This window comes from Quercus suber, unplaced genomic scaffold (assembly GCF_002906115.3).
Source record: "Quercus suber isolate HL8 unplaced genomic scaffold, Cork oak 2.0 scaffold_227, whole genome shotgun sequence".
NCBI classification, from domain to species: Eukaryota; Viridiplantae; Streptophyta; class Magnoliopsida; order Fagales; family Fagaceae; genus Quercus; species Quercus suber.
Genome location: NW_027069685.1, coordinates 324,069 through 341,036, shown reverse-complemented (window position 1 = coordinate 341,036; position 16,968 = coordinate 324,069). Strand labels below are relative to the sequence as shown.

The following is a 16,968-nucleotide window of genomic DNA, read 5'->3' as shown; positions in this document are numbered from 1 at the left end:
AAAAAAAAAAAAAAAAACAGACAGGGGCAATTACGTTGTTCACATACAATGTACAATTTACTATTTAGAAGTCATACTAATATTACGAGACAATTTCACAAACACTTATCGACACCTTGAGGCTTGAACTGTAACTTTTTCTGCTTGGACGCCGCCGATTAAAAAAGATATATATGATCATGAAAGTGCAGATTAAGATAAGGGTCTAATTCAGATATATATTCTCAGCTCCATCATTCAGGACGGTGCCATTTGGACAAAACCAAGACCAGGTTAGTGACACATTAGTGAGGACAAAATGTTGAAAATTCATTAATTGAATCATTATAAACATCCCCTCCAGTGATCATATCATTAGAAAAGATACGTATATACAAAAAAAAAAAAAAATTAGGAATACATCAAATTTTACAGTTTATTGATTTTTGTCATGAGAGCATTTGCATTAACTCGTGCAAAAATTTATGTTTATTTTAGCATAAGAACCTAGTTTTTAATATTTTACATAATAATCTTTCAAAACACCTAATATCAAATTATCTATTTTATACAATATTTTATTCAAATATTATTTTTGTTATCAACCAAGAGAGAGAGAGAGGTTACTGTAGTAACTTTGCAATTTACACATATTTAACTTGATTGATGTGAGTGACTTTGGAGCTTGAATGCATAAAATTGTGTCATATTTTTATTTTGCATTGTTTGATATAAATATTGTTAGTCTATTTTTGTCATTGCAAGTAGTGAATGATGGACACTTTCTATCCACTCTTGATTACATTTTTTATTCGGCGGTTCACAATCCTATAATTTAACAAATTGTAAAATTAGTTGTGCAAATATATATGCTCCGATCCTATTATTGTCGGAAAGGGAAAGTGTCAAGGAAAGGGAAAGGACAAATGATCATTTCATTATATTCGCATTTTTTTGCACAAATGATATGCTTTGGAGCTGAGCCCCAGGGGCTTTTTAACATATGGATTGCTTTGCTTTATGACAAGTCTTGGTTACATAATTGCCAACAAGCCATAAAATTATGACGTGGCATAAATTTGATGTTTTATATATATATATATATATATATTTTTTTGTTCTTATCATCTTCTCCTATTTTCTAAGTTTTTATTATTAAGAGTAATTAAAATCTTATCTCCAAAATAAATAGATTGCAGCGCCAGCCATCATTTTTTTAAGTTGATTTTTTGAAGCCAATCCCATTATTAATATATATTAACTACACAAAAAATCATTTATAATTGTATTCATCTCATTCTGAGTATTAAAAATTAGTATTTTAAGTTATATCTTTTTTGAGGAAAATGGTAAGGAAAGTCTTTGGATCTAGCTTTAGTAAATACAAGAGAGTTAATCCTCTAATCTATTCCGCTTACATTGCTCCCTTAATATATCTTTTTATTAGTTTCATGTGGAGTGCAAGCACTTACAATTGGCTAAATAACTATGCAAGTAATGCGATGATGAGTTCATGCACCACCAACAATATTAATTATTCACCTTTAACAAAGTTGGACGAGGAATTAAAAAAAAAAAAAAAAAAAAAAGGTAGTTCATTCATTGCTTTGTATGATATCTTTGGGGCATAGTAGTGAAGATGCAAAGATGGTTGCTACAGGTTTGGGAGATTGGAGTTTATTAATTCTTTTTTTTTGTCATATGTGATGTCTTTGGGCACATAAGTAAAGATGCAAAGATGATTGCAATAGGTTTGAGAGATTGTAGTTAAAGCTTTATCCGCAAATTTCATGCTAAGTAGTTTTTATTTTTATTTTTTTATAGTTGATCAAAGATAAATCTAGATAATATGTGGGGTAGAATTTGAATCCAGTGCTTCACATGGGGGGAAAAAATTGCCAAATGCCCTTTTCAGGCAAAATTAATAGCTCTTTGCCCTCTTTCCAAACTAATTAGGGAAATGCTCTCTTTTGAAACTTGATTTGTGATAAATCGAGTTAGGCTTTATAGCGGCGTTTTTAAGGAGCCTATAGTGACGTTTTAAGGACCTATAGTGATGTTTTGTAACTCGACCTCTATGAAATGAAGTTATAGGTAAAAAAAAAAATTAAAAAAATGCCTATAACTCGATTTCATGGAGGTTGAGTTACAAAATGCCACTATAAGTCCTTAAAACGTCACTATAGGTCCTTAAAAATACCGCTATAGGGCTCCAAATTATTATTATTATTTTTTTTTTATAACTCGATTTATCACAAATTGAGTTACAAAAAAGGGACATTTCCCTAATTAGTTTGAAAAATGGGATAAAGAGCTCTATTTTTGCCGAAAAGGGCATTTGGCAATTTTGTCCTCACATGGGGATCAGAAAGTGCCACTAAGCTAAAATGCAAGGTATGATGGATACAACTTTGTTATTAACTTAACATGTTTTTTTTCTTTTAAAATCAAATATAGAATTTTAAATTATAAATATGATTGTGGTCATTATCAACACACACACACACACACACATATATTCTGACTTATTTTGTTTTGTCAATAATACAAAGATAGAGGATGATATCAAATAATACAAATTGTTGTTTAGATTGTTTTTCAATTATCAATACAAACTTATTATTAGGGTCTTAACTCTAAGTTATTCTCCAAAAAAAAAAAAAAACGAACTTGATTTTGAGCCTTAAAGTTCAATGTATTATTCAAAATCATTTTATATACTTTTTTTAAGGTATCTCTACCATCTTCCATTCAATTATTATTATTATTATTATTATTATATATGCAATTTAGTCTCACACAATATGCATTCATTATATAACTTAAAAGTAAAATATTCATTTATTTTTATTATCTATTTTATTATTTAATTTTAAATAAATTAATTAAAAAATTATTTACATATGGATTTTGATTAAAACATATAAATTAAAATATAAATTTTTATAATATAATATAATTTAATAACAAATAAAATAGTAATTTTTAAAAATTATGCCAAGTTTTAAATTTTTAGAAGCTCTTTGTAGTAAAACTATAATTTGCTTATATATATATATATATATGGCACTTAGAAATCTTTCCATTATACTTGCTAACACGTGGAGTAGTAGAAGAGCTAACCATATATAAATTTCTTGCATATATAACCAAAAAAAATTTCCATAGATTACAAAATGAAACAAATTCCATAAATTACAAAAATAAAGTATCTAGACTGCAATGTAAATATAAATTACTAGTCATGGCCATTTTAACGTTGCCATAAGTGAGGAAATAATCAACCCAATCAATTAAGAACACCAAATCAAAAATTAATATGAATTGCATTATCTTAATTTTTTAATAAAAAATCATAGAATTTAAGTAGTTAATAAGCTTGGTTCTTCAATTTCACTATTTCTTTTTTCTCTAAAAATTTTCTTTAATTAATATCATGGAAGAATATATGTTACCGATTAAAATTTAAAATATCACAGTAAAATACCACATCAAAACCTCAAAGAAAAAAAAATAGCTATCATAAACTTTATCGAAAAAACACACGCAATAAAATCAAAGCCTTACAAAGAATAAGAAAATTAAATACAAAAAATGTTAATTCAAGAACTTGGTTTCAAATTATTGGAGGCTGTGGTTGCACCAAATGGCTACACCAAATTGCAGAAATTTTTTGATTTAAAAAAAAAAAAAAAATATATATATATATATATATATAATTGGTTGCGCCAAGTGGCTCCACCAAATTGCAGTAAGTTTTTAGATAAAAACAAAAAGCTTTTGATTTTATCAACTTCTTTGGATAAAGTAACAATAAGTGTTCGTATGAGCTTCTTCTTCTTCTTCTTCTTCTTTTAATTTTTTAATTTTTATTTATTTATTTATTTTAAATTTTATAAAGTAACAATCTCTTATGTTAGAATTTTTATTTTTTTGTATAAACAATTATCCTACACTATCTATTTCCTAATAATAAAGTAACAAATTTAAAAGTATTATTATTTCTTCTAATTTTTTTGTTGTTGGATAAAGTACAAAAAAAGAGTATTAATTTTAAGTTAACTAAAATTTGTGTTCGCAAATTCGTATTATTATTATAAAAAAAATTATTTATTTTTAGATAGGTAAGGTAGATAATGGGGATGAGACACCACACTGAGTTATCACTTGAACCCCACAAATTGAGTAATTAGACCATGGATTTTGTGTGTGAGTGTGTGTATATATATATTTATATATTTATATATTGGATTTTTAGACTAAGACAAAAGTGAACTTTCTAATTGTCATTTTGCTTGGAATTTGATAGGGTTGGGACTCTTGGAAGGTTGTATGTTTTAATATTTTGAATACTGATGGAGTGGAATTTTTGGAAGGATAGTTCAAAAGATACATCAATGATGGAGAATAGACACAAGCACTTGAGTGATTGTAAGGGGAACAGCAGAGAATTTAGATCATGGTCCAATCTTCCGGTTGATGTTTTTAATATAATTGGCAGACAAATTGATTTTATTAAACGTGTTTGTAAGAATTCGCGAAAAATTCAGGCTGTTGGTCCACTTTATGAGATCCTTCAAGTTCCATGGCTAATGGAACACAGTTGGGGTTTTGATGGAAATGTCTACAGTTTAAGTAGCTTTCACCTCCCAATTGAAAATCAAAGTCACGTCACTTACAACAAGATTGAGGGGAAAGAGTTGAATGATGCAGTCATATGTGCTTCAAAGTTTGATTGGTTGCTTTTACAGAAATCTACATTGTCATTCTTCTACAATCCTTATACGAAGACTATAATCAAACTACCTGATCTTGACATCAACTTCAATCGAAGTACATTTTCCTCGGTCCCAACTTCTCCTGATTGCGTTTGCTTTGCAATACAAAGTTCCAAAAACAGTAGCAAAATGTGGCTAAGCACATGTCAACCTGGTGACCGCAAATGGAGCACCACAGTCAAGTTTGCTGGTCCTAAAAGGGCAGTTGAGGATGTGGTTTACAGTAATGGAACTTTTTACTGTGTTTTTACAGGAGGAGCGTTGGGGGCCTTTTGTGTTGCACACCGTTATTGGAGTATGCTCATGGATGTGAATTTGGTTCCTGGGATATTGTCTGACACAAGGGCTCATATGGTAGAGTCTAATGGGCAGCTCTGGTTAGTGTATCGTTCTAGTTCTATGTGTTTCAGAGTTTTCAATTTTGATTGGTCAGAAAAGACTTGGAATGAGACATATACATTGGGATGTCAAGCATTTTTTCTCGGTTGTACCTCGTTCTCAGTTTCAGCAGATGGAGAAACTGCAGGTTTTGCAGGGAGGATTTATTATCATTGTGATACTTACAGTTCCTATTACTCGTTGAAGACTAAGCAGAGTCATCGATGTACATTTTATCCATGGGTAACTGAACGTGGGCCAGAGAGAGTTTGGATTCAACCTCCTGAGATATGGTCCAAATTGGTTAGACACCAATTTGGAAAACAGGTCTAGCCATTTAGTCATGTTTCTTTGCTTGCATTATGAAATGGACTAATATACCTGCTTAGGGCACTAATTTGAGTTCTAGCACTATGAAGTGTGGAGGATATATTGCAATTATTTCCTTGAATAACAAGTTTTCTGTATAAAAAGTTAGGAAGGATTTTATGGCATCATTATAATACTATGACTTTGTTATTGATACTTTCAAGTCCTTACATTTTATTTGTGATTTTGACCTTTTTGGATACTTCATGTCCAAGAGACTGCCATTGATAAAATCCTCATCCCTGTTGAGAGGAAGGAAAATGATTTCACATTCTTCCTTCCAGCAGACAGGGGTTGCACCCCATTTGGTGTGCCATTTGAGCTATGGTTCGTTGGCTATATGGATCTGTAGAACTTGTCCTGTTTTTTATTAGAAAGTTGAATCCAAGAGTGGGTTCATGGAGCTATATGGCCTCGCTGTTTCTCTATAAATAGATATAATCTGAGAATTACTGCTTTTAACATTGACACAGAATTTAAGTTTGTAATGGAGAGGCAATGCAAATAGGATTGGTTATAACGGAAACAATCAATAATGCTTCTTCACCTTTTGGCCAAATTTTTGTTTTACATTAAGGCTATGTATGATCTTTGTTTTACATTAAGACAATTAACAATATTGTCTTTGCCACCGGATAGTGCAGACAGTGATATGTTGTGGCTTCTCTTTTATAGGTTTTTTTTTTTTTAATAAGTTACACACCCACCTGGTGGGTAATGAAACTGTAAGGAGGTGCCATTTAAGCTAGGGCTCATTGGCTGTTCGGATCTTTAGAGCTTGTCCTTTTCTTATTAGAAAGTAGAATAGTGGGTTGATGGTTGTATATGGCCTTGCTGTTTCTCTATAAACAGATAATCTAAAAAATTACTGCTTTTAACTTTGACACAGAATTTAAGTTTAATGGAGAGGCAATGCGAATGGGATTTGTTATAACACATACAATCTATAATGCTTCTTTACCTGTTGGCCAAATTGTTGTGCTACATTACTTTTGTAGTAATAAATAACTATGACATTTGAATCCTTGAGTTTAACCCTGAGGATTTGTAATTGGTTTGTCATCATTTATTTATATGTATTGAGAATGTAGTTCCTAATTGTACACATTGGTTTTTTCAAATTAATAAAAAATGTATACTCGTTGTTGGCAGTGGACGCAATATATTACTGTGAATATAAAAATTGCTGTTAGTTCTAGCAGCTGCATCATTATTCATATGCAATTAGTTGCTAACCTGTGCAATGCAAGAAAAAATTATTGAGTATGCATTTATTTAATCTTTTGTGAATGAACATTAAATGAGCACACATTTTAGCAAATTTATTTTTCTAAGATGTATATGAATGTTTTGCAAATATAACTTTTTAAAGAAGATTTCAACAATTTTTTTTTTCTTCTTATTTGATTGCACATTAAGATTCCAATCTACAAACCCTTGCTATGCATGAAAACGTTTTTTATAAAATTATAAAGAAAATTTTATAAATCCATTATTGAAATTAGAATATATTCTTAGCTCCTTCCATAAACTAAAATAACAAACAAAATAAGCCTTTCATAGTCATCATTAATATATTTGCACAAAATCAAAACATGAAAATGCAATAAAATACTACAAAATTTTTACTAAAACAATAAACTAACTCTTTCAATGATGATAACTATTAAACATTCACATGGAAAATAAAAAAATACTAAGGATAGATATAAATATACATGCTCCATATTTGTATATCATCTCAAACTGATTTTTAGAGAACAAAATATATATATATATATATAATTCAGTACGAGGTGGTCTCTGTTTGTCTCCTCGAAAGGTTAAAATTTGGTTCTTTCTATAGTGTACGTGGGTTCTAACTTGAGTCTACTGACGACAGAGCAATGCATAGAGACTGGAGTGAGAGAGAAGGAAGAAATTGAAATGTTAAATTTACTGCGTACGGGGCTTCTAGTTTGGTTGCTCTAAAAATGCAACCCAGCAGCCAAACGAAATGGTCTTTGTACTATCCTTTGTTGCCTCTTTGTATGGACTCTAATTTACCAAAAAGCCCTACATGTAATAAAAATATTTTGGCTTCTTCCATTGAATGACTCACTTTATAGGAAAAATAATACATTCAAGTTACATTTGTCATTTGATATAATTCTTTATGATGTTACTTCTTCTTTTTTAAGGAATATTTGGAGAAATCAACATTTGAATTACATTGTTTTGTTATAATTTTCATACTTACAAATATCAAGATGATTAGAGATTAATAACTATTTCATCATAAAAAATTTAAATTTCAAGTATTTTTAATTTTAAAATTATATGCAAAAGCAAAATATGAAATTTATAGAGATTAATAACTATTTATGATTTTATAGATTAGATAATAAATAATATCCAATTAATATGAAATTTATGAGGTGAGATTTAAGTTATTCCCTAGGGCTGCGTTTGTTTTGGGTGAAATTCATTTCCGGAAATGGTTTTCTATATTTTCGGGTGTTTGGTTGCGCCGGAAAAAGCAATTTTCCGGAAATCATTTTCAGTTGACTCACGGTCAAGGGTGAAAATGATTTACGGAATCATTTTCACTTCAAATGATTTCCGGAAAATGGAGAGAAAGTTTGAGAATGTAGTTCCTAATTGTACACATTGGTTTTTTCAAATTAATAAAAAATGTATACTCGTTGTTGGCAGTGGACGCAATATATTACTGTGAATATAAAAATTGCTGTTAGTTCTAGCAGCTGCATCATTATTCATATGCAATTAGTTGCTAACCTGTGCAATGCAAGAAAAAATTATTGAGTATGCATTTATTTAATCTTTTGTGAATGAACATTAAATGAGCACACATTTTAGCAAATTTATTTTTCTAAGATGTATATGAATGTTTTGCAAATATAACTTTTTAAAGAAGATTTCAACAATTTTTTTTTTCTTCTTATTTGATTGCACATTAAGATTCCAATCTACAAACCCTTGCTATGCATGAAAACGTTTTTTATAAAATTATAAAGAAAATTTTATAAATCCATTATTGAAATTAGAATATATTCTTAGCTCCTTCCATAAACTAAAATAACAAACAAAATAAGCCTTTCATAGTCATCATTAATATATTTGCACAAAATCAAAACATGAAAATGCAATAAAATACTACAAAATTTTTACTAAAACAATAAACTAACTCTTTCAATGATGATAACTATTAAACATTCACATGGAAAATAAAAAAATACTAAGGATAGATATAAATATACATGCTCCATATCTGTATATCATCTCAAACTGATTTTTAGAGAACAAAATATATATATATATATATATAATTCAGTACGAGGTGGTGTCTGTTTGTCTCCTCGAAAGGTTAAAATTTGGTTCTTTCTATAGTGTACGTGGGTTCTAACTTGAGTCTACTGACGACAGAGCAAAGCATAGAGACTGGAGTGAGAGAGAAGGAAGAAATTGAAATGTTAAATTTACTGCGTATGGGGTTTTTAGTTTGGTTGCTCTAAAAATGCAACCCAGCAACCAAACGAAATGGTCTTTGTACTATCCTTTGTTGCCTCTTTGTATGGACTCTAATTTACCAAAAAGCCCTACATGTAATAAAAATATTTTGGCTTCTTCCATTGAATGACTCACTTTATAGGAAAAATAATACATTCAAGTTACATTTGTCATTTGATATAATTTTTTATGATGTTACTTCTTCTTTTTTAAGGAATATTTGGAGAAATCAACATTTGAATTACATTGTTTTGTTATAATTTTCATACTTACAAATATCAAGATGATTAGAGATTAATAACTATTTCATCATAAAAAATTTAAATTTCAAGTATTTTTAATTTTAAAATTATATGCAAAAGCAAAATATGAAATTTATAGAGATTAATAAGTATTTATGATTTTATAGATTAGATAATAAATAATATCCAATTAATATGAAATTTATGAGGTGAGATTTAAGTTATTCCCTAGGTAATTTTTTGCAGTATTACATAACTCAATAATGTTTTATTTATCAAATCTACCATAAAATTACAGTCTCTCCATATACCCTTTATGCACACAAAATTTCAATACTATCAAATATCAATAATTATCTCATGTGTTAAAATTTTAAATTTCATTTTCATTTTTTTTTTTTGTATTTTAAAGGGTAAATTGGAAAGTACACTCTAAAAGTTTAGGGTTATTTGGATTCTATATTCTAAAGTTTAAAAATCTTGATTTTACACCTTGAAGTATACCCTTGTTAGCAAAAACAACCAACTAACATGGGGAAAAAAAATTACACATCAGATGTTAGTATGTCACTTGACAGGCACGTAGGTGAATCCACTAACAGAGAGGTGACTTTGGTAATGGAGGTAAATTTTAAGGTGTAAAATTCAAATAACTCCAAACTTTAGTGGTATAGTTTGCAATTTATCCTAAAATTGATAATAAACTATACTAAATTATTGTAATATGAATTAGATTTGATAAGATTATAAGTGGCAAATAATAAATTGAGCTTAATATATTAAAATAATACTATTATTTTGAATGAAATCAAGCATGGATGATACTAAGTTTTTTATTTTACTTTAAACAAAATAAATCAAATAAAAATTTAGTGATTATTCAAAGTTTTTTATAGTAAAGTTGATAGTTATTTTAATATTTTCTTATAGATATAACTTCGACAAATCTTATTTGTAAAAGTTTAGAATAATAAGGAGGAGGTGGCTCTTCAATCAGAAAGAGATAACTGGGGTTTGTTTTTTGAGTTGGGCAATATGAAAGGTTTTAAAAAATAAAAAATAAAAAATCTTACCTTACCTAAGCTTTTTTTTTCTTTTTTTCTTTTTTTCTTTTTTTCCAAAGAGTCCCCCCCCCCCCAAAAAAAACACTTAAAACCCCAAGGCAAACTAATCATTTTTCATCCAATTCATTATTCATAATTTATTTATTTTTAATCTAACAATATACAAACTAGTCGTTTAAGATTATAAATAACGTGGTAGGGTATAATATCTTTAGATCCTTAAAATCTAATCTTGACTATGAAATGATCAAAAATAATATTCCTTGAAATCTATATTTAAATTATTCATCTAAACCTAACAAACAGTTGTGGTAAGTTGTGGTTGGATTAGAAACAAGTCGCTCTAAACATGTGGTAAGACTAAAGTCCTTTACCTAGAATTTGATTGGTCATGTCAACTCAATATGACTCATGTAGGGACAAGGCCCAAAAAGGGTATATTAGGCCTTGGGCCTTATCCAAGAACGTTAAAATATCCGAGGACAGACAAATAGTTGAGGGATTCCAACTCAGTGTCTCATGAGTAAAAAAAGAGTAGAAGGCGGTCCAAGAAGGAATATCTCCTCGACCATGATGAACATCACTCCAATACGTATTCCAGCAACGAAAATGACCTCAATGGAGGCACCAGTGTCAGAGGCATGTTACATAAACACGCAGGAAGGAAGGAGACCCAAAAATATCTAAGGAAATGGTGCAACCTCCTCATTAAATACACTGCAGCTACTTTTCTGGCCGCATTTATGTAGAGAAGACCCCTAAACAGTGTTTCCTTGATCACCGCAACTCACAGAAAGATCAGAGGAGATGTCTGATGGGACAAGCATTCAAGTAGCAACCCAAATTATCGACAAGTGTAGAGTAAAGATTGTCCAAGAGGGACTATATAATAAGAGATACCCTCCACGAAGACGAGGGAGAAAAAAAGAGAAAAAAGAACACTGTAGTAACCAGAATTGCACTTATAATAAGTTCCATTGATCTATGCAAATATTTGCCTCCTCGGGCAATGCATTCATCCGACCTTACGTGCTTTGTTTTTGCATAATTGTCCACCAAATCCATCCTAACCGTTGTTAGATTCACTAAGACCCAGTTCTTTGACCCACTCTTTACAAATTTATTGTATTTGGCTCATTAACCCACAATCTCATACATATTGGGCTTGGGTTGTAAACCGTGCCCCTACAACTCATTTTTTCACATGTAATTTATAATAAAAAAAATTTGGTGATATTATTTTTGTATTCCTTTCAACACAAAGAAGACTACAAATAAACAAAAATAATTGTTGTTTTTGCTTATTCTAACTTCTCTAATTTATGATTTAATTCATTATTATTAAAACTATAAAAATTAATTTGTTTACACCCTAGGGTTGAAATGAAATTTTCCAAACAGATTTGAGGGTGCCCTATACTCATATTCCTTCCACCTTCCCACTAGTATATTGACATAGTGGAGGCTCTAGGAATTTTGTTTAGAGTGGTCATTAAGAAACTTAAATTATACAAAATTTAATAATGAGACAACTTGAATATATCAACATTACCAAAAAAAAACATCAAATACATGAAATATTAGAATTTTTTGTACAAGTAAAGAAAAAAAAAAGACTAATAAGAGATAAAGTGGAAATTGAAAATGCTAATATGAGAATAATAAAGTGACCACAACAATTTCATAACAAATCTTATGCAACAAGCTGTTATTGGTGGATAAAAAATGCTAATATTGAGCCAAAATTAGAATTAATAACAGCTTACCACATAAAATTTATTGTAAAAATATTGTGGATGTAGCAATACTATTATTTTTGTTGAATTCAAATTCTTGTAATTCTCAAGTCACATTGTTTAACATTTTTATTAGGGTGGCCAAAATATGTTAATATAGTATATAATTTTTTTTTTTTGGTAAGTATATATATACATTTTTTTCAAGTCAAGGTGGTCATTGAATAGATTAAAACTTTTTTTTTTTTTTGCTAAGTATAAAAAAAACAATTAAAAAATTGGCAAGTGAGGGTGGTCCTGTGACCACCCTCACATACAAGTGGAGCTGCCACTGTTGACACACTTGTATAAAATATGGCTTTGTAGTGGTCTGTTGTATTGCTTCTTCCTCCTAATTTATTTTACAAATGAATTATCCTTCAAGAAAAATAATTAAAAAAAATAACTATTTGGTGTTTACATTTTGGATTTGACTTGAATCCAATGCATTGGATCCAACACCATGCATACACTAGACATAAGTTTTACCCTACTTTTTTTACTGTTTCCAATAAATCACAACAAATTATAAAATTGTAAAAAATTAATAGTGGGATTAAAATATAAAAAAATGAATTTAAAATACCAAAAATTATTACATCTAATTGTTTTTAACTATAGGTTTTAATTAGCTCAACTGTTAAATTCTCTTTTTTTGTCAAATAAGAGAATTAGGGTTCAAACTTTGCCTATATAAAAAAATAAATTGATATCTTAATCTGATAATAAAATGCAATTATCACAGAACAAACACTATAAATTTAAATTCTACTATATATATATATATATAAAAATTGTTTTTAGATTTTCATTTATTTATTTATTTGCTTTTCTTTTATTTCAAGTACAACTTACCACTATAGCACCAATTATTTATTTATAAATTTTACAATACCTTTCAAAATGATATAGCACCAATTAAAAAAAAAAATCAGATATTTACTATACATATAAATTTGAATGTATCATATCCATCCAATCTTCATATATATATATATATATATAATATATAATATATAAAGTTGGTTCAAGTTACACTTGATGTAACTCTAAGTAATGTTACACCACCCAATATTTTAGAATTCATATTTTTAGAAATCTTACTGTTGGATTACATGTTCTATATATTTTTAACATGCATGCCAATTTTCATGCTAATCTGATGTTATTTACCATTTCATTCATAAATACATTTTTTATGTATTATTTTAAACTACTAACACTTGAATTTAAATAATTGATTGATGACATGACTTTTGAATCTTGATATTCAATTACCTTGAAATTTTGCAAGTATGAAGAATATACGAAGATAATGTAATCTAATGGTGGATTTGTCAAAATTGGCATCCTATTAAAAAATAATGAGTGGTATAACCAAACCTATATATTAAATATAATATGTTTAATACAATATTAAATATAATATGTTTAAATATTAAATACAATATTAATTATATTAAATATAATATAATTTTTTTAAACTAATATAATATAATATATAACCAAACCTATATATTAAATACAATATTAAAAAATAAGCGTAACTTTAACCAAACCTATATATTAAATATAATATGTTTCCCATTTTAAGAAACAAACACATATACACGAGGGAAAAGAAAATGAATTCTTATTTATAATATTGTCAAAGTGATATTAATTACATTTATTGTCAGGTAATCTTTTTTAATAGAATTTATTACAACTTTTACATCTTCTTTTTCTTCTTCTTTTCTTGGTAATTTTAATTTTCAATTTTTAATTTTTTGGATAGAAGTATAGAACAAAAGCCTCAAAATTATTTTTAAAAAATATTAATAAAAAAAAAAGAGAGGATATTACTAATCTCACTGGAATCCTCTTACAGACTATTGACTAAACTTGCTCCTCCTGTTGTTGGTTTTGAGAGCTTTTTTTTTTTTTATACCAGTTTGTTTTGAGAGCTAGTACTGTAGAATCAATGTGAAGGGTGTAGATCAAAGGTTTTTTTTTTTTTTTTTTTTTTTTGGGTAAGATAGCATCACTCAAGCCTTACGCAATCTAAAACAAATCCATGTATTTCAATTAATAATTCATACCTTCGCATGCAATTAGATTGTTATTAGTTATTTGTCACTGTCGTATAGGCTCATTATTTTTCTTTTTACCATTTACTGTCTTTCTCAAAGGACAATTTAATAAAGCGTGTGTTTCTTTACAACTTATTTAACTTTAACTCTATCATTTTTCTTTCCACCACTTACCATCCTTTTTGAAGACAATTTAATAAAGCTACTGTTTCTATTCAACTTATTTAACTTTTTGTTGAAGCCAGCTAAACTAGTGAAAAAGTAAAGCTGAAAAAGACTTTTTTCACCACTTAAGTTTGTCTTGAAGGACAATTATTCTATTCAACTTATTTAACTTTTTATTGAAGTGCGCTAGACTAGTGAAAAAGTGAAGCTGAAAAAGATCTTATGATAACATAATTAGTGTGTGTTTGGGTCAGATGAAAAATAAAAATTATTTCACCATTTAATTTATTTTTGTTATTATTTATAGGTCTAATTACACTTTTTAGAACTATTTATAGATCCTACTGTACCATTTTAACTAAATTTTACTTTTATCTACAATATTTTTAGTAATAATTTTTCAATTCTAGCAAAATAAGTGGTATTTAAACACATCACTAATTCATATATATATATATATATTGATCTTGATCTTAGTAATAATTTTTCAGTTCTAGTAAAATAAGTGGTATTTAAACACATCACTAATTCATATTTATATATATATATTGGTCTTGATCATGCTCAGAGCCCAATTCAGCTCAAAAGTAAAACAGAGAAAGCTGAAACCGTTGCTTTGAGTGACATCTGCGAGAAAACCACTGCCCCAGCGTGGTGACTCCGCTCAAAACCAAAACCCTCAGGTAATTATCACACTCTTTTAGATACCCTTCATTTTTAGTTGCTAATTTTGTTACTTATTTTTTTCATTTCATTTTGTTATTACTTTCAATATTAGGGTTTATTGTTTATCACCACATATTGTTTTTTTATTCTTGAATTTGAGTTATTACTTGAACCCCATAAAGTAAACCCCATAAATTAAGTAAGTAGACCATGGATTTTGTGCGTGTGTGTATATATATATATATTATAAGTAATAAATTTTATTTAAAAAAAATCAACAAGTAAACCAGTAGCTGAAAGTTGTCAGATAGTTCTAACATTACAATGATCAATAAGCATATATATTAGATTTTCGGACTAAGACAATAATGCGCTTTCTAATTGTTATTTTACTTGGAATTTGATAGGGTTGGGACTCTTGGGAGGTTGTGTGTGTTAATATTTTGGGTACTGATGAAGTGGAATTTTTGGAAGGATAGTTCAAAAGATACATCAATGATGGAGAATAGACACAAGCACTTAAGTGGTTGTGAGGGAAACAGCCAAGAATTGAGATCGTGGTCCAATCTTCCGGTTGATGTTTTTAATATAATTGGCAGACAACTTGATTTTATTAAACGGGTTTGTAAGAATTCGCGAAAAATTCAGGCTGTTGGTCCAATTTTTGAGACCCTTCCAGTTCCATGGTTAATGGAACACAGTTGGGGTTTTGATGGAAGTGTCTACAGTTTAAGTAGCTTTCACCTCCCAATTGAAAACCAAAGTCACGTCATTTACAACAAGATTGAGGGGAAAGAGTTGAATGATGCAGTCATATGTGCTTCTAAGTTTGGTTGGTTGCTTTTACAGAAATCTACATTGTCATTCTTCTACAATCCTTATACGAAGACTATAATCAAACTACCTGATCTTGACATCAACTTCAATCGAAGTACATTTTCCTCGGTCCCAACTTCTCCTGATTGTGTTTGCTTTGCAATACAAAGTTCCAAAAACAGTAGCAAAATGTGGCTAAGCACATGTCAACCTGGTGACCGCAAATGGAGCACCACAGTCAAGTTTGCTGGTCCTAAAAGGGCAGTTGAGGATGTGGTTTACAGTAACGGAGCTTTTTACTGTGTTTTTACAGGAGGAGCATTGGGGGCCTTCTGTGTTGCACACTGTTATTGGAGTTTGCTCACGGGTGTGGATTTGATTCCTGCGGTATTGTATGACTCAAGGGCTCATATGGTAGAGTCTAATGGGCAGCTCTGGATAGTGTATCGTTCTGGTTTTAAGTGTTTTGAAGTTTTCAATTTTGATTGGTCAAAAAGGAAGTGGGATAAGACATATACATTGGGATGTAAAGCATTTTTTCTCAGTTGTACCTCATTCTCAGTTTCAGCAGAAGGAGAAACTTCAGGTTTTGCAGAGAGGATTTATTATCATTGTGATACTTACAGTTCCTATTACTCATTGAAGACTAAGCAGAGTTATCAATGTACGTTTTATCCATGGGTTACTAAACGCAGGCCTGAAAGACTTTGGATTCAACCTCCTGAGGTATAGGTCCAAATTGGTTAGACACCAATTTGGAAAACGGGTCTAGCCATTTAATATACTTGTTTGGGGCACTAATTGGAGTTCTAGCACTATGAAGTGTGGAGGATTTATAGCTATTATTTCCTTGAATAACAAGCTATCTGTATAAAATGTTTGGAATGATTCTATGGTGTCATTATAATAATATGACTTTGTTATTGTTAATTTAAAGTCCTTACATTTTATTAGTGATTTTGACCCTTCTGAATACTTCATGTCCAAGTGACTGCCATTGATAAAATCCTGATCCCAGCTGGGAGGAAGGAAAATGATTTCACATTCTTCCTTCTGGCAGACAGAGATTGCACCCCATTTGGTGTGCCATTTAAGCTATGGTTCGTTAGCTATATGGATCTGTAGAACTTGTCCTCTTTTTTATTAGAAAGTTG

General features: G+C 29.3%; 2 protein-coding genes across 2 annotated transcripts; both read left to right on the top strand.

Annotated features, from left to right (window-relative positions):
• The first annotated feature begins 4,256 nt into the window (after positions 1–4,256).
• Positions 4,257–5,660, top strand: LOC136061560 (F-box protein At4g00893-like). Its single transcript, XM_065780202.1, has one exon. It carries the CDS (start codon positions 4,335–4,337, stop codon positions 5,466–5,468), a length of 1,134 nt encoding a protein of 377 aa, XP_065636274.1. The 5' UTR covers positions 4,257–4,334; the 3' UTR covers positions 5,469–5,660.
• A 9,235-nt stretch (positions 5,661–14,895) lies between these two features.
• On the top strand, positions 14,896–16,744 carry LOC112027606 (F-box protein At4g00893). Its single transcript, XM_024060257.2, has 2 exons — positions 14,896–15,015; positions 15,406–16,744. The coding sequence occupies exon 2, from the start codon at positions 15,452–15,454 to the stop codon at positions 16,544–16,546; it is 1,095 nt and encodes a 364-aa protein (XP_023916025.2). The 5' UTR covers positions 14,896–15,015; positions 15,406–15,451; the 3' UTR covers positions 16,547–16,744.
• Positions 16,745–16,968: the final 224 nt, after the last annotated feature.

Coding starts and splice junctions, on each gene's coding strand:
- LOC136061560 (XM_065780202.1), top strand. CDS start 4,335: ATGGAGTGGAATTTTTGGAAGGATAGTTCAAAAGATACATCAATGATG.
- LOC112027606 (XM_024060257.2), top strand. CDS start 15,452: ATGAAGTGGAATTTTTGGAAGGATAGTTCAAAAGATACATCAATGATG.